The following is a 22,577-nucleotide window of genomic DNA, read 5'->3' as shown; positions in this document are numbered from 1 at the left end:
GCAGGAAAAAGAGCACACAGATGAAAGTCTAGAGTATGGGGCACATGTGGCATTCAAGACACCTCCTGTCATCCCTTGCTAAGGCTGGACATGCCTGAGCTTGTACACAAGGAGAGCTGGAAGATGAATCCAATCTCTTGTAAATCCATCTGGACATACTAGAAGCAGAGCCAGGAGATTTTGATGAGGCCTGATCAGACACTGGGCAAGAGAGGAGGACTACTGCTGCCACTCAGAGCCTGCAGCCACAGGATGCACAAGTACCAGCAGATGCAGACAGGCTACTTGCCAGCCCAGCAGGGCTCCCAGCCAGGACCTATTTTTTTAAGATTTCTGCCCCATGCCCACCATTTTGCCCTACAGCTGGAGCCATATCCTTATTTTCCCCAAAGGTCCGGTGGGCTACAGTGAAAGTTAAAGACTCTTTCATTATCTGGACCTGATCTTTTGCTATATGGACATTGTGTTGCAGGAGGCACAGGGCTGCCAGGCAGATTCCAGCACTGACCCTCCTACCAGCTCACTTGAGATAGATGAATAGATAGATAGATACAGATGTAAGTACCTGAAGAGCAAACTGTGCATTTGCACCCCTTTTGTACCGTTTGGTGCCTCTGGGGCCAGGCTTAAAAACACACCCTAAACAGATGATCCAAAATCCTTTCAACATCTACCACAGAAAAAATGGAATAACACATTAGGCCTCCAAATTGCTCTGCAAACCACGGTGTACTAAGCTAAGTAGTCCTGCTTATCTCTTTTAAATTTAGAGCTCATTATGCTGCAAAAAGAAAACTCTCTGCTGACATGAAAGCTGAAAGATAGAAGTAAAAAAAAAAAAAAAAAGCCTTGCTGGTAAAACAAGAAATGCAAAAATTACACTCTTTTTTCCTCATTTATAAAATATAATAATAAAGAGTCTATAATTCTGTTAGTAAAAAGACATTTCCTCAGGGAGCAATAGATCAATTACTAATTACACAGTCAGCTCCTGAACTGTGATGCTTTATATTCTTAAAAAAATAACCTGCAACTCTCCCCCCTCCAGTACAAATTTTTTTTTTACTTTTTTTTTATATTGCTGTGCAAGCAAAAGCTGCTGAAAGCTTCCAGAGCCTGTAAGACTGGTCCCTTGCTGCCTAGAATGTGATTATTTCACACCCTGGAACACTCAGATTTCTTTCCAAACTGTGTACTAAGAGAAAATGTCAGAGTTCCTTAATAGTTTCAGAGACATGATACAAAAAGACATAAGCAGGTTTTCACACTGTGATAAGAAAGCCAGAAGGACTCGCCAAGCTCAGATGACTGAATACGAGTGATGGGGCCTCATTTAAAAACCAAGAGTCAGAACACAGGCTCTGAGCTCTGTATTTCACTGCTTAGGGAAAAAAATAAAGAAGAAAAATAAAAAAGAATGTCTGCATTTTGGTCCTGTGAGCCTGCTGGTTTTACTTATTTTGGGGGGGTTTGTGTTTGTTTTTTTTTTTTTTTTAAATAAACCTAACATTCACATGGTAAGGAATTAGCTTTCAGGAAGGCAAAAAAGCAGAGGCAATAATTGAGAACTACACATTATGCAGGCAGGGTAGCGCTGCCTCCTTGTTTTCATTCTTCTCTGGTGTGATTCATTTCGTTTTGATGACTGCTTTCATTTCAATATGTTGCACATCTAGGGATAGTTTTACTGGGAGAAAGCAAATGAAATAATTAGTATCATTAAGGAGGAAAAAGCGAGTGCATGTTCGAGGGGAGGGCTGTGCTGCTGCTATTTCTACCTTTGGTTAAGATGCTATTTAGCCTGCTGCTTGCTGTTTTCCATCTTTTTCTGATCACTACTCGAAACACCTAATTGCTATATTTATTACAGTTTTCTTTAACTTGCCATAATTTTATAGAAACTTCTATTTGGCATCGAACATTAGCTAACTAGGATTTTCTGAGCATTCTGCTGTTTACTCTGCTGCTAATAAGTATTTAATGATCTGAGATTTTAAAGTCATAACTATGCAAATTCTGGCCAGGTCCCTGAACGACTGTAGTTAATTAAAAGCAAAGAAAAAGCAGAAGATTGGCAACACACTTCCCCATCTTGTGAGATTAAGGCCAGTTGGTGTTTTTCAGGCTAAGAGGCATCTTCCCAGTGTGGAAGGGCACCATGCAGTGATGGATTTGTTTCCTGGAAACAGGTGGGCATTTGAGGATGGGGGGCTGGTACCTCACATCCTTCAGAGAGCTGCCAGTTGCCTTTCCTAGGCTGAAATTTAGAGGGATGAACTTGGGGCTGTAAGTGCTTTCCATGTAAGGAGAAAGTTGGTGTTCACAGTGATGCTGCACACGTTTGAAAAGAGCTTGGATGGATGAATTTGGGAAGCATCATCACTGCAAGTTTATGGAAAGGATGCCATATCTAAGGAATTATGGGGAACAGAACTCAAGGACAGCAAATAACTATCAGAAAGAGAATGTAAAAGTAATATCTCAGTTAATAGAATACTTTCCAGACTCCTGGTGTGGAAGCTGCATAAAGCACTCCTGAAGAAGCAACTAGCCAAAAGGCACGGGGAGTGAGAAGAAGTGTTCTGCTCAGCCTAGGGGGCTATCAGGCTTGCCTGAGAAGAGATCTTCAGCTGTACAAAACCTTCTCCAAAGGCTGCATAACTACTCAAAAAGGAAAGGATGCTTTGGACGAGAAATGGAGATACCAGGAGAGCCGTGCTGCCATACTATAGGTGAAACTAAAAAGCAAATTTAGGAAAGCGTTCAGACTACAAGGACAGTATTTATCCATGCTGATGTGTTTTGAAACTAATTGTTTTTCTTACCATGATAGATATACCACATATTATAGACTTGGATTTATGTCTCTTTCTGAAGAAGTTGGACAATAAATATTCAGCTGAAGTCCTTAGTCGCACATTCTAGCCAACAGGCAAAAAGGTGACAGAGGAGTTTGGTAACAAAGTGCTGGCTTGGCCAGCCACAGAGAGCATGAGACTTGCAGAGCACTGGGCTAATCCTGCCCAGAAATATTAACCAGCATTTCATCACAAGAAAAATTAGGTTTTAGAGAACTGAGAGAAAGACCAGTCAGAAGATTGCTAAATGAAAGACCAAAGGGGAAAGTGATAAAACTAGGAAAAGAGTTAATTCTTACAGAACCTCCATGTCAAGAACAAAACTAATCAAGGCACTAAAAGATGTAAAGAGGAGAAAAATAGTGTCGCCTATACACCAGTGCTAGGGGCCTGAGTAATAAAGAGAATAAGAATTGTTCATTTTATGAGCACAATGCCTAAATGGCATTAGGAAGGCCTGGTGGGAAAATCTGCATGAAAGGAATATTAAAATCCAGGATTTTAACCTAGTAGGGAGGCTCAAGTGGACAGAAAGAGAGGGGGAGTAACACACTCTGTCAAGAATGGCATTTTCTACTACAGAATCAGCGACAAAATACTTACAGATTAATTTTCTGCCATGTAGAGAATTCCTCCTGGCTAGAGAAATGGGCTGACAGGAGCCTCATGAAATTCAACAGATGAATGCAAGGTGATGCATTTGGGCTGGACTGATGGATAGTGGTGCTGCTGAAAAGGAGCTGCCAGTCCTGGGACACAGGTGACACACAGTCCACGCAGGGAAGGACAGTGACATACCAAGCTGCACCAGCCATATTGCAGCAGGTAGATGAGGCAGGGGTTATGCCCCTTACTTTGCACTTGGTAGACCATATCTAACATAGCACATTCAGTTTTGGCCCTCCAGTAAAAGGTGTTGATAAATTGAAGCCAAGTTCAGGGGAGGGTCACCAAGGTGCTCAGGGTTGGTGCATTTGTCCTGTAAGGAGAGGCTGAAGGATGAGGGCTTGTTCAGCTTGGAGAGGAGATGATTTTGGTGGGACCTACCAGTAGGTCCTTGGTAGCTACAAGGCAGTCAGCGAGGAGATTGAGCCAGAATCTTCACAGTGCCACAGGGCAGGAGAACAAGACACAACAAACATAAATCCGAAGAGGAAAGGGAGGTTCAGACTAGTTACAGAGATATATCAGCAGTGAGGGTGGGATGGTGAGAGGTGGTGCCATCTCCATCTGTGATGGTTATCAAGACTTGTCTGGACAACTCTAACTTGAGTTTGCTGTTGACCCTCCTTTGAACAAGACTGGAGTGGAGACTCCACAAGGCCCTTTCCAACCCTGATTATCTATGATCCTGTGAATGTAATTAGGTATGTCCAGATCACACCAGAAGAGAGGCTGACTAGCTCTCTTGATAAAAGCACTCTCCCCATCCATCTCTAAGAATTAAATTTGAGCAATGCATTGGAGGTACCGAAATCTCCTTGCAAGTTCCCAGCCTTACAAATCACAGAAAATTGTATTCAAGAACGGAAGACAGAGAGAGATTGTCTATTAAGTTATTAAAAAAAAAAAAAAAATTATAGAACTTGATTACATGTGTTATGTCCAAATCATGCAAGGTCATCAACAGTACCAGAGACGTTTGGTGGATTAGTGAGGCCACATTCATGAATTTGAAACCATACAGAAACAGCCACAGAATCATAAAATCATTTAGATTGGAAAACACCTTTAAGATCATTGAGTCCAACTCAACCCAGCCAAGTCCACCACTAAACCCTGTCCGTAAACACCAGTCACATCTATACATCTTTTAAATAGCTCCATGTGTCAGACTAGCTAGACTTCAACTAATGAGCTGTGGAGTACAGTCAAGTGGTGTTTAGGAATATTTATCAGGTGTCCAAGAAGCTTCAGTAGAGACAAGAGAGGTGAACAGGCTAAAAAGATAGTACAACATAAGTGAAAGCAAAAGCAGCAACGGAATAGCAGGAGAGGGGAAGGTGATACCAATGAATATAAATTAGGAGATGGACTTGTAGAAAATTTGTAAGAGAACTGAATGAGCGCATAAAATGGCATAAGTTTTGGAACAAGATAACAGAATTGTCACTAAGTGTAAAAAAGGCAGAAAACATCAGTTAAAAGTCCTCTGGGGAAGGTCAGATGATGTATGTGCACCATTGATCATAATGAGCTAATTTCAGCTCCAGCTGTGATCAAGTATTTTAGGCTGTGCCTAAATAGGGATTTTCTAAGATAAGCAAGCCTGGACAATTTGTATGCAAGAGTTTTAAAAGAGACGGCCAGAAAAGATCTGGACCAGTACTGATAATTTTTGATTGCACTCAGAAAACTGGGAAAGCATCCAAGGGTCAAAGGAATTCTGATGTTATGCCAGTACACAGTGATCTCAATGACTGGACTGATGCTGGTGACAGTACAGTAATGAAATTTTCAATATGCATCTTGAATAGATTATGGATTAAAAGTGGATAACAAAATTAGCCATACCCAATACAAGTTTAAGGAAAAATAGACATCATCAAACTAATGTGCCGTAATTTCTTATGAGATTACGAGTCTGGTTCACACAAGTAATTAGGTTGATATGGCTGGAATGATATGTAATCGTCATGACATACATTAGCTAGAGAAAAACTGTCTAAGTAATAAACCTCACATGCAACACTAAATGGGGATTCATTTGTAAGCAGATGTACTTCTGTAATGCACAATTCTTGCCACTCTGTTCTTTATTTATTTATCACAACCTGACAGAAAACTAAAAAAAGTCACCAATGGATTTTACAGTTGAGGCATATTTTTGGGAGAACAGAAAAGAAATGAAGATGACAAGTCAGGGACAGAACAGCATGAACTGCTCTGGAAATGCAAGTAATATGTATTCCAGCGTGAAAAAATGGAACCAACATACATCTGTGAACAAAGTTTACTGTTCCTACTAATAGGAGGGGGTTTTCTCTCTTCAGAAGAGGAGACAGGAAAAAAAAACCCAAGCAATCAAGCTTGGAGGCAATGAAGAAAGCAGCTGAATTAATTGATAGCGAGGTGCTGTGATTGAATGGATAGGCAACTGCAATACTTGGCTATAAGAAACAGGAAATTTCAGGCAGGAATAGAGAGGCAATATTACAACCAAAGGCACTGAAGCAGACTGAAGCACTGACAGAGTACTGTGTCTTGTTCTGAAGTCCACCACTTTTAAAAGCTGTTTAAGAACACCAAAAGAAAAACTCAAAAAGCCAAAATATCCAAAATGCCATTCCTGACACCAAAGGTAAGGTCAAGATGGGATTTGACCACAGTTTGAGACCTACATGGCAAACTCCACTGTGATAATGGAGAGAGGTAAAGACAGCACTCTCTGAAAGATAGACCACCCTCTCCTCAGCCAATGGACTTCAAGCAACAAGTAGGTAAGAAAAGATTTTGGGCATATTTTGGGGACACACCTGTAATCACAATCACCCCCCCAGACAAATAGTGAAGTCCTCTGCCCCTTAATTTACCATGTCCCAGGGATGCCACAGAAGAGGGCAAAGACAGACAGAATTCCCACCACAGATTGTTTCTTACAACACTTGGATCATGAGGGGCAGAACAACCACTTGGTCCATGGAATTCATGCCCCCAAGGTCAGGGGGACTTTCAGATCAGACATATAAAGGGATGATATCCCCCTTCCTAGAGGGACAGTGGCATCATCTCCAACCACATGGGAATGCAACTGTCTCACAGACTAGAGCGAGCAGGGAAAATTTTTCCCTCTTTTATTGCTAGAGAACTGCCTGGCTTAAAAAGTTGATGAGTATGAGCCCAGAAACAAGTGAGTCTTCCCCTAAATTCACACACATATAGACTCTGGCTGACATTTCCAATTTGATTAGCTTTCTCATTATCTCAACTTTCAAACCATCATAGGCTCTCAACTTGAGGAAGCTGCCCTCTGAAGTTGCCTCAGTTCAAGCTCTCCAAACGCACCCATCTCTGTGGGAAACAAATGACGACAGACAAGACCTAATCACAAATGGAAGGGAAGAGGGACTCCCACCAGGACAGCTGGTGTGACGAGCACAGTCTGCTTGAAACGTCTGGGAGCTTGCAACCTCCTGTCACCAGCGAGCAGTTGGGAACGGGAGCATCGACAAGCTGAATCTGCAGCCCTGGCTGTTTGTGCACACAAGGGCACTGGCACTCTTCAAACCAAATTGCCTCATATGATTTTTGGAGCTCTGAGGGGAACAATGAGGGAGAGCATTGACTTTTAACTGTGGTTTTGGTTTTTTTCCTAACCCTTTTAGAAAAAAAACATGTTGAAGGTGGTTAGGGGAGGGAGTGTGTGAGAGGGGAGAAAGTTCTGGTGATGTCAGCTCCTATCGCCATGGAAACGGAACATTTTTAGTGACAATGGAGTCTTCCTCCTTGAGCTGCTGGGTTGCGTGGGGAGCAGGGGCAAGCAGGGCAGGGGCACACGAGGGAACTCAGCTAACTACAACTATAGCTTCTGGCTTTCCAAGGAAATAACTACGAATGATTGCCTGAATACATGGTTTATGTAACCAAAACACTGTCTGGGGCCTTAGCAGCAAATAGTCATTATGCTCTTCGATAAAATATGCTGTTGTGCAGTGAGCCAGATGGAGACATCTCAGCTGCCCAGAATGCCCCACAGAATGGGCCCCTCCTGAACTTCACTTTGCCATGCTACAGTTTATTCTTTGCAACTTTTGCTGCCTTGCTGGTGTTTATTTGGGAAAGGGAGAAGGGCAGAGAAAGGGCTGGGAAGTACAGTCCTTGTTCTTGAAACTGAGAGAAGCTGCATATATTCTAGCTGGGCATTGCTTCCCAACATCACAGATGTTTCCTCAGGAGCCAAGTTTATGACCTCCCTCAGAGAAAACAAGAATCCAGGATGATGAAAAGGAGAAGGCTCTTAGAGAAAACTGATTAGCCTCTGATCAGGACCTAACTCACTGGCGTGGAGAAAATGTGCAAGACCTAATGCTAGGTGTCTTCTCTAAATCAGAATGCTAAGGCAGCATCTGGACCAGAGTAAGCTGAAGCCATGATCCAGGTGTGGGATCAATAAGGATAAATGTTGGAGCTTACATTTGAGGTTAAGTAAAAGCCTACAGTATGTAAGGACAAGTTAAAGCCTTGGGTTTTATTTAAACAGCGCAGACAATTTTAATGAATTTCAAAGAATAATGAATTAATAACCACAAGCTTTTATAACTCGAAATATATTATATAGTCATTAGTTCTATATAACTAAATGGAAAAATCTTTCTTTAGCAGAAGTCCTTTGAGATCAGATATTCTAATGAGATTACTATCATTTCATTCTGACACCTCATGAGGACAATTGAATAGAAATCAGGCAACAAATTTCTTTCAGTTTTGGACGTGAAATAAAAAATCCTCCACACAGATTATTTTATATGTAAGGAGTTGATTTGAAGTCTCCTTGGCATTGAAAGTAGTTCAGATATAAGCTTTTTTTCCCTAGTACTGCTATCAGATGCACAAAAGACTCTCTCTCTCCTCAAATTCCTGCCAGGAATGGTGACAGAAGGAAATATGTAAATAGAGTTTGCTCCCTTCTTGTCTAGGTAGTGTGGATTTTGCTTATTTTCTGCATGAATTATTTGAGCTCACCCTCTTTCATTTAGTATTGGCCCACTGATTTCACCATCTCTTCAGATAGCACCACTCTCTTACCATGCTTGCAGGGACCCCAGACAGAGCAAGACCCCCAGTTCCCAAGCCTTTTTACCTCATATGCTGGTACTCCTGTGCCCACCTGGAGTAGAGTCTTTCTCCCAGCACAATGCAGCATCTCACCCACTCAGAGGAGCACCATGGGCTCCAAGGTCCCCTTTTCAAACCTATCCAGCTTTTCCTTCCTCAAAGGCTCCTCTGCTATGGTCTTGCTTTCCCTGCATCCAATCTCCAGCAATTTTGCCACCAGGAGCTCAGGCTAGAACATACAATGATCTGGCTTTTCTCAGCACCATGTCTCAGGGGCTTTAAGTGGCGCTCCTCACATCAGGCTGTTTTAAATCAGATGTTAATCGAAGCAGGCTCAGCTTTAAGAAAGGTCTTCCCATCTCACACATATTGTGTTAATTTAGAAAAGCCTACAGCTTTCATCTGCCTGTCCTCCTTTCATGCACAACCTGACCGAGAATCAGCCTTCAAATTTTTACAGCTTCACTGAGTTTGAAAATCTCTGCTCCTCCCAGAAGCAAACAATTATCTGCTCCTCCAGAGGGAATGACTTTCAAGTCTTGCTGTAGAAGAACTCTGTCAAAAGCAAATATAAAGATGGTGCTGCTCCACACCACGGGGGAAAACTCTGCAAAGTGAGCTCAAACTCACTGCTAGCTCAGTCAGTAATACATGCACTTCCAGGCAGCAGTGGAGCTGGTAATTCCTGGCTGCAGAAAAAGAAAATTGAGGGCTTCTCTCTGAAAAGATGTTAGCTTTTTTTTCTGTGAGAAGAGCAATATTATATATTTATTTCTGATTTTTTTTTTTTTTTATTATACCACAAGGCATTCTAATTCAAAATTAGAATTCTGGGAGAAAAAGCACATCCCACTGCTATCAGAAATGGACATTTTGCTGTGCTTTAACAGGCAGATTCTGGTAGACTTTCCACTTGATACATGCAGAGGGGAAAATCAAAGCTTCACCATAGCAACTTTGTTGTAAAAAACCCTCAAATGTCAACTTGTCCCAAAAGTACAGTGGGTAATGCTGGTGCAATACAAAACCAAAAAGCCCTGAATAAAAAACCCCTACATTCTTACCCTTGAAACACTGCTGCTGGAAACAGAAATGCTAGCTTTAAATTGGTTCTGGTAAAGGTTACACCTCTTCTACCCAGACATTTTAAAAACACAAAAAAACCAGAAACGTTTCTGGGTAACCTCTTCGGCTGGTACAAATTAACACCCTCTCCTGAAGTTGTGCTAGACAGATGGCTGCACGTCAGCTGAGGAGTTAAGCTACCTTGTCTGCTCTTTCTTCCATTGGCTGCTAACCCCAGCATGCCCAATTCCAGTTTGGCAGCTGTACCAGAGCAGCACCAGAGTAGAAACTTTCCCCTCAGTTACATCATTTCTGTTCCATACAAGGCTCTAGTAAACCCAGAATAAACAAACCCAGAAACTATCAACCTACCCAGCCATGACAATGAAGAAATCCAGGCGGTTCCAGGTATCTCCAAGGTAACACTTCTTCCCAAAGATCCCCAGGGCCACCATCTTTAAGACCATTTCCATGGCAAAGAAGATAAAGATGAAATCATCAAACACCTGCCAAACAGAAACCCAAGAGCGTATTTGACAAGCGTTCTCAGCTGTGGACTTTAAAACACAGAATGTGAGAAAAATACTAATTTCAGTACTCCTGAAAATGAACTAGAGGCAGGGCTGGAGAAGTTTCTTCCATGTAGCCCTGGCATCACAGTTTCCTGCTGCTCAAATTCAGTGAGGGCTTTCGTAGTTTTTTCACCCACAGGTGAAGTAACTGATGCAGACTCCGAGACTCCTTACATAGGCTTGAAAAGTGGTGTTGGTTCAGCACCAGCAGATCTAAACGTGGCCAGAAAAACACTGTTTTTCCAAGATCCCCCCCAGGAGGGACTCCTCATCACATTGCTGCAGATGGCTCAGCTGAGGACATAGTGCAACTCCCCAGACAGCTTGGACAGCACACACCCATCACAGAGAGAAGCTTCAGATACCTGAAGGCTTAGCCACAACAACACTGTGGATGACACCCTTTGCTGTCACCTTTTCTTCGGGGAAGCATCAAGCACAGCTGGTGTGTTCACAGGCTGGATGCACTCATGGCGCTTCTAAGTGTTCCTTTTATTTCCTCTCCCTTTGGGCATCCTGAATGGCACAGTATCTGTTGAATCAGTAATAGTCTTGCACATCACCAGACTACCAAATGCATTGGAAGTTGCTATTCTCTCCTGCCTGGATTGTGTAACCTTAGTTATTTCTCCCTGGCTTAACCCTGACCTATGTATCTCGTAGGTGTCTGTATCCGGAAACCCCTGCTTATGTGCAGGATCAGGAAGATCAGCAAGGGCTCAGTATTGCATAGTCACAAGAAGAGTTCATTCATTCTCTCTGCTGTCCCATTCCCCTCCTCAAAGCAAACTCTTGCCGTTTTACAACAGGACAGCTCACTGTGAGGGACAATCTTGCCAGCCTCTCTGGGAAGGTATCGCCCACACGCTGAAGGAAAGCATGCATGAAAATTTGTGACTTGGACTGAAGCACCATCACAACAAGAAGGAAATCTGCTTACCTGCAAGATTTTACACCTGTCAGAAAGGCAGTCCATATCCTCACATGGCTGGTACATTCCCAGGGTAACACAGTTTAGCAAAATCACCATCATGCTGACACACTCGAACCAGGTGGAAAAGAGTCAAGGAAAACTTCTGCAAAAGCATCACGGCTGAGATAAGCTTGCTCTGGGCTTGAAGTAACAAAATAGGAAGATTAAGGGAAAGAAGCGCTGGTAGGCTGATTTATTACATTCCCGCATTTTCCCCACTCAGTTCATCACTACTCCAGTCCTTGATTAAGCCAAAACTCTTTTGAAAAAGAGAAAGTAGAGGTAGCTCAAAAGGCCTGAAGTACTTACACAAGTCAAATCATTGCCATAGCCAAACACATGCTTGCTCCTCTCTTGTTGGTTTGCTGAGCCCCTTCCCTCGCTGGTTTACTGAATGTCCCAAATATATGGAAGAGACTTTCCAAGGTGGTCTATACCTTAGTGTATCAGAGATCTCCAAGATCTGGGGATCTAAACCAAAAGGGACAGATTAATCTCTACATTAGCCTAGTGATTATTGGGAAGGGGATACAACATGATGCTAGAACTCTCCCTCTTCCCCTCTCAGAGAAACTTGGGGGTAAAGAAGTGCCCGTGGTCCACCTAATCTGTTACTACGCTTCCAACAGTGACCCACACTGTATAAACTCCACAACGTGCCCAAGTTACTCAGTAACTATGGGGAGAAACTGTGTTTCTGACCCCAGCTGGTGATCTGTTTATGCCCTAAAGCACAAGGATTGATAGTCCTTATAATTGTTTTCTCAGCTACACTGGTGTCCCTGCAGATGCTTTGCTTATTCATTTAAATCCTTTGTTGATAATCTTACTAAAATATCTGCTTCGATAATAGTTGGCAGCCCTGAGCTACACTGGCTAATTATACTTTACATTAAAAACTGTTCCCTCCTACTTATTATTAATTTGTTGTCTTGTAATTTTATCAAGTGCCACTTCATTTATGTATTAGAGAAGTGGATAAAAATGGTGTATTTGTGTGACCTCTGTACTCTACCCACTCTAGCTGCCCCCTCTTCACCATCCCTCTCCTCCTGAAGAAGTTTTAAAGCCTGGTAGATGCTTATCCAAGACCTCATTTACAGTATTTTAGCTCTAAAAGTGGGTGCATTTGTGCAATACCTTTCCAGCGTTCCCATTGCAAAGCAGTGATGTAGAGCAAATAGACCTCCAACCTCTGGCACAAACATTCTCGGGCATTTTACACACCTCACAACAACGTATCTGCCCAGTTTCCACTGTCAGACAATTTTATCTTTTCTTAAATAGAAGAGGCATGAAATTGTCTACTTAACATACAACCACTGAGTGCATCCATTTTCAGTCCTTTCAGTACTGAATCTAAAAGAGTGGTCTATATCTCTGATCACTTCTGAAAGACATTCAACTTCTGTGGTTTGTTCTGAGCAACTCTTCCATGCTCATTCCCTGACAGTGATTTATGACTAAACTGCGCAATCTGATCTAGAAGATAATTAATTCTCTCTCTTCTCCCCCACCTGGTTTGTGGTGAGCTACCTTCAGCTGCAAAATCAGACAAGAGCAGGGCACTAGTTCTACTGTTCCAATTATTCTCTAAGGTGATTTCAAGAATGTGTTATCACTATCCCTCACAAAGTTAATCCCACATGCTCTACAAAGTAATGCACATGAAGCCCACCCTCAGTGTAGGCTTCAAAACCAGAGCCCTTTTCTGAGGGGAATGCACCAAAAAGGCACAAATAAAGTATTTTCACTCAGGGGTCTATGCAACTTCAACTTTCCACCTTCCTCTCTCTTGCACATTTTTTTAATGATCTTATCTGAAGCCCAGGAAAGCAATTTGAGAGGTTTCCATTAGCTCACACAGGGTTTTCAGATAGGACTGCAGTTCTTTTCTGGACTCTTCAGAACCTGTTTGGCATCTTCATTGTGAGTTACAGAACCACAGAATGGTTGATGTTGGAAGGGCCTGTGGAGGTTGTCTTGTCCACCTTCCCTGATCAAAGTAGCATCAATTACAGCAGGTTGTTCAGCATTGCATCCCCTTGGGGTTTGATTATCTTCAGGTATAAAGGCACCAGAACCTCTCCAGGCAACCTGCTCTAGCATTTGACTATTTACACAGAGTAGAAGTGTTTCCTTATGTTTAAATAGGACATATCCCACCTTTCAGGCTGTGCCTGTTAGCTCTTGCCCTGTCACTAGGCATCACTGAGCAGTCTGTGTCCTTTATTCCTCTCATCAGGTGTTGATACACATGGATAAGATCTCCCTAAACCACCTCTCCTCCAGGCTGAGCAGCCCCAGCTCTCTCAGCCTCTCCCTTTTGCAGCAGGTGCTTTCACAGTTACTGGAAAGGCAGCAGCAGGGAAGCCCAGACAGGAGGATCAGTGCTGAATGACATTCTTTAAGGGGCCAAAACAGTTTCAGAGCAGGCTGAGCCAATGGTTGCAAAAGTCTTTCTCCCTGAACATAAGAGGAAGTCAGAAGATATGTGGAAAAAACCAGGACCTCAAACATTCCTGGATTAAATTAATGCATAATGAATGAAAAGCAAAAATTGTTTTAAAAGCCAATTGGCTTCTTTTTTTTTTTCCAGAAAGCGTGATAAGAGAATTTGAGGCAGAGAATACTACTCTGACTACAGCCAAACTCGGGAAAGTCAGGACAAAGAGGGTAAAAGTCAGGAGGTTTTATTTAACACAGATCTACACCTCTCTACATGTGCTTTGGCAGCAGCACTGTCAGGGCAGCACGCTTCCATGTTTCTCTCACTGCCCTTGCAGTGCCCCCCACAAGGCCATGCAGACCATGGCAGGGTGCTGTCAGCATCTGGTGAGACCCTGAAGCACAAGACATGACACACCATGGCAACTGCTCCCAAAAAGATTGAAACTTAGGCCAGATGTGCAATCTCATCTCATCTTCTTGCTTAAAAAGCTGTGGCCAGTTGCAGATGATTTCTTCTCCCCTGCTTTTTAGGTATCAGCTCTCAGAGTTTGCCACCGTTGTCCAAGCTTCCCAAGAATGCTGCTGAACTGCTGGCCATTCCCAGGCTATTACAGTGATACTAGAAAAAGCCACTGCCCCACAGTTTTCCTTTCAGAGCAGTTGGAAACCCTGAAAAAGCACATCCAAGCAGCAGCAGAAAGGAAGAAAGTGCAAGGAGAAAACCAGAGCATCTCCTGCCCCAAATCAGGAGGGGTTGGTGCCTGCTTGGGTTGGTGGAGGGGGTAATTAGGACTATCTGCTGCCTTATGTGTCACCATTGTCAACCACAGCTACTGACTCCTGTCACCACAGCAACAGCCTGCAGCCAAGGTTTATCATCTTTCTTTTGGTGATGCCTCTCCCCTCTCCCACATCCCTCACCCCCCTCCTTTTCCCTGTGCTTGAGCCTGTAATTAATTGCAGCTGCTGACAAAGCCAGTCTTCACAATCTGCATCATTCAGTCAGAAGTTTAATTATTAATTAACTTCTTTCAAAGTTTAAATCTCCTAATTACAAGCAAACCCATGCACATGTTCTCCCAGCCCCACTCCAGCCCTTCTTCCTTACGGCTACTCTCCCTTCCCACAGCCTCATTGCCAATATCTTTCCCAGTGAGTTTTGGGGCCTGCAAATGGTTTGGGAAACTAAAAGGAGACCCACACAATTTCTGCCCATGGTCATCTTCTCTCCTTGGCCACCACAAGGTGCTTCAGAGGAAGGCACCAGAAAATTCACAGCAATCCACTATGTAATAACTTGCCCTTTTCCCACCTGTGACAGTTCACAGTTGATTCAAACCCTTTCAGATAAAAAGACCATGGCCTTCATTTGAAAAAATAAATACAGCAGAAGAGAAGTGTCTCCTGAGTTAATAACAGAATATTCTCAGTTGGGAGGGTCCACAAGGATCATTGAGTAACCATGGGCTAGTCTCATTATCCACGTAAGTCTCTCCTCCTTAAAAAAGTTTTGTTCATTTCAGCACTGTCTGGGGACATCAAGATCCATGTCTAGATTAACTATATTTTGCCTAAAAACTTGCACTGGTTCTATAGCTGGTGCCTGCTTGTGGCAGCAAGACTTTTCTTTGCTGCTGGGTGCCAACCCCGCCCTGCACCCCAAGCAGGGCCTGGCCAGCTGCCGGCCAGAGACAGCCACTGTGTATCTACGGACCCTCCACCCTGTCTTCCTATGGACAGGGCAACTCTGGGATGAGGATGCATTCAACAGGGACATGCATCACCAGAGCACACCAGGAGAGAGCCGTCATTCACCCCAAACCATCTGGAATGCGCTGACAGCCACAAGCTACAGGACAGTTAAGGAGATATGCAGATGTTTCTGGGACATGTTTTGTGGTAGTGCTTGATAATATAACTATGCATAGTGGAAGATTATGTTAGAAACAGGTGATGAGAGACAGACAAAGCTTTTGGGCTCAATTCCTAAGTGACAAATAGCAGAAGAAACATCTGCTGTGCTGGAGCTGTAAATACCTTGCACCTAAAAACTGCATACCACTTAAGATTCTTGGGATTGACCTTAATCTCCATTTTCTATCACCGAAAAAAATACAACAGAGCAAAATAAAACAGTACTTTGGGTCCCCTCTTCTCTTCTTCCATCATCAGCTGTAGTGGCACAAGTAGCTCCCCAGAGGCTGGCATTCCTAACAGCACAGAAAATATATAAGCTTTATAATCATGACAATCCCTCAGTGTTTCCTGCTGCTATTTCCACACTACTCCTAGAGTATGCCTTGTGCCAATTAAAGTCCTGAATACCTCAGACCTATTTCACATGCAGCAGAAATGCCTGACTGCAAAGTATTTACAGCAAGGGGGAAAAGCCAGCCCTGTGGTATGGCTGGTCATGGCAGAACCTGCTCCTGCTCCAAAATGGAGAGAAGAGCAGTTCAGTGATTCAAGTGGAAACATGGAGCCCCACGCAATGCATCCCAAACACCAGCCACCCCTACATACAACTCCTTGTGGCCTCCCATCTCTGAGTTGGTGCCAGGCAGGCTCAGCTGAGGGCACTCTGCATCGTATCAGCATGAGCACTCCTCTCTGCTTCCCCTTTGGGCTCCTCCCCACCTACCTCTCATCCCACCATCCTTCCCACCAGCTAAATGGCTTCACCCTGTCATTCCAGTCTGCAGTGATTGCATTTCCTTCTCTCCCTTTGAAGCAAACTAAGGACAGAGCTGTGTTCCTTCCCTGCTTTCCAGCCCTGCTTTGTGACTGTCCCGCAAGAAGCCAGTAGGATGCTGTACTTGAAGCAAGACAGTTAATATTACATTTGTAATGGAAGGAGAGATTTGTTATAAAGGTCAGAGAAAGCAACAGCTTCAAGGGTAGAAATGTTCATTTTCTCTACCTCATTGCTGTTGTCTTTTGAAAATGTTTTCACAGGCAAGTTTCACTCTTTGCCCCCTCCCACTTTTTCTTATCACCAGTCACCTTTTGTGGTTTGTTTTTCCTTCTGTATCAATGCATAGGAGTTTTGTCTTTTCCTACGAAACAAGCTGGCTGAATCAACAGGGCTCTTTCTCTTCAGCCTCAGTCTGCTGAGCTAACTCACTACTAGAAGTTGAATGTAACACTGTGTTCGCTTGAAGAAAAACACCTCTCAAAATGTGTTTGTGTTCAAATAGATCAAAACAAACATTTTTCAGAACAAGAAACTTTAAAAATCCTACTTTGGAAAGACTAAAGCATTTCTTCTTTGTCTTTTTTAGTGCAAAGAAAAATTTCAATGTAACTGAAAAAAAAGGTTGAGGTTTTTTTGACCCAACATAGAACACCCTGGTTTTGAGTTCTGAGTTTCTGTTGGAAATCAAATGCCAACACCCAGCATTGCAATGCTGGGATTTCATGGTGGCCAAGCCGAGGGGTGCAATTTGTAAAGCATATTTGCAAGTACTCAATGTCGACATGCTCTAGGTGGTCCCGTGTTGGGCAACCTTGTACATGTTTGCTTTCATCACGTCACCATTTATATTCTCATGAAAAAGGAGCACCTGAACTTCAGGCACCTGACATGAGCATTGCTGAGGTCTTCAAGTGTTCAATAATACTGGTGCCAAGGAAAGGACAGCAGTACTGCCGAACACAGAGAAACTGTTACATTGATTTGAGAGGCACTGGGGAAGACTTAACTTGTGTTGGTGTTACTGGAAGGCAGGACAAGAAACTGCAGAAGGGGGACACAGTAGAGAAATTTTAAATGCTTGGCAATGCTTCTATGTTTATGCCCTTTGGAAGGGACTTCCTATCAAGAACAGATTACAAAAGACAAAGACTCAGTTGTTCCCATGTTAAATCCGATAAACACCAAAACCACAAAGCATCATAGGTCAGATTCTCTGATCTCACTTCCAAGGACTGCTCAGAAAGTGGGTCCTGTACCAGGCCACACAGGCTTTTGGCTGCATAGGTCAGTTTTCATTAGGTTCCAAGCTAAATTTGAATTTAAGTCAGTTTTTTCTCAAGCACCACATCATATCCCCCTTCAGAGTTTGGCAAGGATTGAAGATGGCTTTTGAAAAATTTTGTTAGGTTTGCTTTTTTTCCCATTACAGAAACAAAATGAAGCAAATCTCTCCTTTCTTAAAACTCTTTCTGTAATGATTTATTCAGTTCTTCTAAATGCATCCATTAAACCCTCAAATCCACTAAAACCAAAAATAATAGAAAGAAGTTTGTCAGGAAAAACATACAGTGAAGATGAAGATGCTAAGAATGAACCTGAAGAAAAAACCAGAGGTATTAACACAATGAGGCAAGTCTTCAGATACTCCAGGAACAGGGAGACAACATGAGGTCTCAGACCTAGTGTAGGGGCCCTAATCAAGCAGGAGGCTGCAGGGGAAAAAGCAAGGCTTCTTTAAGACACCCTTCACCAGCAGGACTCAGTGGCACTAAAGCTAGCATGAGTTACACCAAGAATTCTGTCTGTCTGTCACACCATTTACATGGATACACATTGGTCTTGTGAAGCAGCCTGGTGTTTTCTCCAGGAGAGGTGTGCAGATCCCACTGCCGATTATTCAAATATCTCACAAATAGCATGCATCTTCATCAATGCTGCTACACTGCCCTGCTATTAATGATTACCTCCTGCCTGTAGCAGCTGAGCCCCAGAGCTTCTCGACTGATAATGACCCACCTCCAAATTGCATCTATCTTTCAGGGTGCAGCAGAGCATCTGTTTGACAGTGTGCAGCATTCCTACAAAGCTGTTTGCTACAGAAAGCATGAAAAAATACAGTACCTAGAAAAAAAACCCACCCAAGAATCTTTTTTTTTAGGTCAGATGAAAGTAATTACCCAAGTTTAAACTTAAGCAGGGTATTAGAGGTAATGACTGTTCCTTGAGAAAGAGCTTTTTAATATCCTCAGATGGCTGGGACTGTGGTTGCCTGTCATTCTTGCCAGGAAAGCAGTATTCCACCATGCTGTGGAACCAGTTCAAGACTGACTTGAGGAATCACACCTCCCGCTGACTCCCAAATGGTGCCTCCTGCAGCATTCTGGCTCTGCCTTGGAGATTGCTATCCAAAATCTGACCTGGCTTCACATTAAGAGCTTCAACAAGGTCACAGCATGAGGCAATAGGACTGCAGCTTGGAACATTATTATGCTGTATGACAGGTGAAAGAATTTTGCTCCAAAATCTCCTGGTCAGAGTGGCAGGTTCAGCAGTTGCTTCCTGCTGCAAATGGAGTCATAGGAGTAACAGACACCAGAGAAGGACCAGCTGAGGAAACCCCCTGAACCACAAAACTGGGGTCCATTTTTTAAAGTTCTTATTGCTTTGATATTTCACACAGCACAAGCAACTCCCAATTGACAGCAGTGGCAAAGTAGAAGAGTTAGTTCTTGATTTTGGACTCAGCTAGACCTCTACACCAGAGAAGAGTTGAACTTGGCAGGCCAAAACAGGAAGGTATTTGCAGTCCAGAAGTGATTTCAATTAGTAATGTGCTCCAGAGTGACAAAATCTGAATTTTCGAGTGTAGCTGAATTTTCTGATACAGTGCCCCATCGTCCATGATCCCAGGAAGTGACATGATCAGAGAGGCTGGTGGAGTTCTCTAACCAGAGCCTGAGCCATGGGAGTTGGGTTGGGTGTTGACTTTTTATCAGATGTAATCTGGCTGTGGTCAATATCTTACTTGGTGGAAATTTCCTTCTAAAGTATGAGAATGGAGTTTTGCAAGGGGAAAGGAAAAAAAAATCTCCCAGTCCTCCCTCTGCTTCTGTGCTTCATTGCCCTGTCACCCAGCAGCTTCATCCAAAATTGTGTAAGTGTTCCTCAGCACCTGTCAAACTGATGCAACAGCCCTGCCATATTTGGCAGTGCTGCAGTCCCTTCTTTTGCCTTCATGTCATGATGGGTTTGAATAGAGTCCTTATCTCGGGTGGGCCCACTAGACACAACCACTAAATAAATACAGCACCATAAGAGCAGTGTTCGTGTGACTCAGTTTCAAGAAAGGGAAAGAACAAGCGATGAGAGATTTGGGAGGGCAGGGAAGAGGAATTCTAAAAAGGAAAACCTTACTTTTATGCCTCCTTACTGCTCCTAATGTTGTCAGGTTTGTTTATGGATGGGTGTAGGGTTTGTCCTCTTGTTGCGGGTTTTAGGTTCAGTGGGCTTTGGGAAACCATGTGTGGGACATGAAGAGGATATTCCAATGAACCTCCTGAAGCAGGTGCTGCTATGCAGCTGCCCAGGCTTGAGCTGGGAATCACCTCCCCCAGGCTGGAGGCACAGACACGTGAAGGACAGAGAGATTTGGGTCCTGGGTGCTGAACTTTACAGCAAATACAAAGGAATGAAGGAAACCTCTGTCTTTGAATAAGAAGCCATTTCCCTGGAGAGGAAATAGGGTAGAAGAAACCTCACCAGGACCAAAGGGCTAAACCCCACCAAACAATAAGTGTGCTCCTGTTCCCTTTCCTTGCACTGGTCTCTTTGTTCAGCATTGCTGTCTTTCTAGACCGTAGTAGTTTTCAGATGTTAAAGACTGCTTTTTCCATTATTTGCAGCTTCCCACCTATCCCTCTCAAAGGCCACACAAGTTCAAGCTGAGCTTAGAGGGATGTACATATCAGATATGTCTGAAGGTAGTGCAGGGCACCTTTAATGAAAGGTCATCTTGCCTTGCAGGAATGTGATGATGACGACAACGAAAATACAAAAGGCAGATTATGGACTTTCTCACAGTTTTAAAAGGTGTGTATGCCCTTCTGCACAGGGGCTCTTCTCTGCAGGTTTCAGGGCAGTATCTTGTACCCCAGCACATCACCTGGTGAAGGATGTGGAAGTGAGCACCTTGCTCCTCCAGACAGCCAGTTTCCAAGGCTAAATTATCTTAGAGGGTACTCCGTCTCCAGCAGAAGTCCTAGATTGGAGAGGCAGAAAGAAAGGCAGAGTGGCTTTATCCTTTCTCTCTTCTCCCAGTGGCGTGATGTTTTCAGTGGCTGGAGCATCACTAAATCCTATGCTTGGTGCTTAGCTTAGCAGGCTTTTCTGACGAGTGCTTCAGTACAGAAAAAAAAGACGTGGTGACAAATCTTTGCAGCAAAGTAAATAAAGATTAATTCAGAAGTGTAGGGAGTGCTCAGGTAAAGTCACTCAGAAGAAATTGCATACAGTCTAGGCAAAATGCAGGGCAATAACAGAGAGCTGGGTATGAGCTCCTGTTGTTTGTTTCATTATTGGCTGTAATTAAAACATAATTGTCAGAGTTTAAGTTGTTACCACCCCCTATTTTGAACGCTCCTTTTTCTTCTCACACTTCTTAACTTTTTTGAAGGTTTGTAGCTGGCCACTCTACACTGATTCCCAGAGGGTATTCTGGAAGATTTGGCACTGATGTCCTGCAGGACGTGTGCCTGAAGAAAAGACTGCAAATGACTGAGCCAATCTGTCTCAGCAGATAACTGAAAGCCAGGAGCTTCAGCCAGCACACAGGCTCCCAGCAGCTGCTGGAACCTCCTTGAGGGCACAGGTGGGCTATGGATGCACCCTGAAAAGGAAGGTCCTGATGTGTCTGTGTGACAAAGGTAACTGTGAAGGGCAGGAAAGATTCTCAGTATTTAAGCTTCTCATCTTAGGAGGAGAAGAGAGCCTGTGGTGGGTGAGCAGATGTGTCAGCACTCTCCTAGTACATCTGGTCTCTTTTCCATCCCTCCTCTTACATCCTGAAACAAAGAGCAGTCAGTGAAAATGAGGTTATATGAATCGTCTAGTACTTTCCTTCAAGACACTGTGTGAACTTTCACTAAATTCCACATCTACCTCTTAAGGTACATGAATGCTTCCCTTTTGTTGCTGAAAAGAAAGCAGTCAGAAGAGGAGCAGGGTTTTTTAAGCATCCCCTGGTTTGAGTTTTCCAATGCATGAGCTTCTTAGAGACTGGTTTTCAGGAGTGTGTAATACTTTTAATTTCTAACAGAGCCAGCAGGATTAATGATGCTCTAAGCCTCCAAAGCCTCTGGCTCCCACTATCTCAAGTCAGATGGCCAAAGACCAGAGTTCACTTAAAAAAAAACCCCAAAACAAACAACATTACCCAGCAATGACACAGTAAGTTACTGCTAGGGCTGCATTAAGATCCAGGTGTTCCTGACACCCAGTACATGTTCACTAAAGGCCTCAGTTTTCTGGCTAGTTGACAGACTGCACCATGCCAGGGAAAGGAGCCAACATGACTCATGCTCAATCACTGCGATGTCGACAGTGCTGAGTGCTGTTTTAGGGGGAGGTTAAATGCTGTGAATGTGCTAAGCATTAACAATATTAAAATATTATTAGTATTATTTATGAGATATCTCCACGTGTCCTAGATGATGCTAGCCAAGATCAAATTATGCAAAATGTTACATAAACATGCGGTAGAACATGCTGCCTGCTCCAAAGGGTTTTTAATCTAACTGAACAGGACAGGCTAACGATGCATTATGATCTCCGCTTTGCACACAAGAAGCAAGAGCACAGAGAAATGAATGCATTTACCCAAGGGCAGACAGGAGACATGGGGCACAGCTGGGAACTGAGCAAGAGTCTCCCAAATTGTTCTCCAGCATCTCTGACCTAAGATCATTCTCTGTCTCCACTACCACTGCATTTGATGAGGACAGTGCTCACAGGGAAAATTATTTTCCCAACAATCTTTCCTCAGAATGATGGGAGCAGTGTCCAAGTTCCACTTGTAGAGGCAACTAATGTACTGCCTTATGATAATATAGATTGTCATAAATACTGGGCTCCCTGCATCCAGAGAGGTTTCTGGCTGTTCAGGCGTGCAGTGGATGAACAGGCAAGAGCCA

The 22,577-nt window shown here is 43.3% G+C and overlaps 1 protein-coding gene across 5 annotated transcripts in view; it reads right to left on the bottom strand.

The window, feature by feature from the left end:
* The window catches only part of CACNA1I (calcium voltage-gated channel subunit alpha1 I), a 165,266-nt gene that overhangs the window by 73,587 nt on the left and 69,102 nt on the right, over positions 1-22,577 (bottom strand). For 4 of the 5 annotated variants that reach the window (XM_048301758.1, XM_048301759.1, XM_048301756.1 and 1 more), the window contains 2 exons: positions 11,211-11,322; positions 10,071-10,204 (listed from right to left, as the gene is read on the bottom strand). In XM_048301758.1, coding sequence (XP_048157715.1) covers positions 10,071-10,204; positions 11,211-11,322 — 246 coding nt within the window. Of the gene's footprint in view, positions 1-10,070; positions 10,205-11,210; positions 11,385-11,552; positions 11,650-22,577 lie in introns of those variants that run through there. The other variant, XM_048301760.1, reaches the window with a different exon arrangement.

This window comes from Corvus hawaiiensis, chromosome 4 (assembly GCF_020740725.1).
Source record: "Corvus hawaiiensis isolate bCorHaw1 chromosome 4, bCorHaw1.pri.cur, whole genome shotgun sequence".
In the NCBI taxonomy this organism is placed as follows: domain Eukaryota; kingdom Metazoa; phylum Chordata; class Aves; order Passeriformes; family Corvidae; genus Corvus; species Corvus hawaiiensis.
Note: the sequence above shows the minus strand (reverse complement) of the source record. Positions and strands in the feature narration are given on the sequence as shown.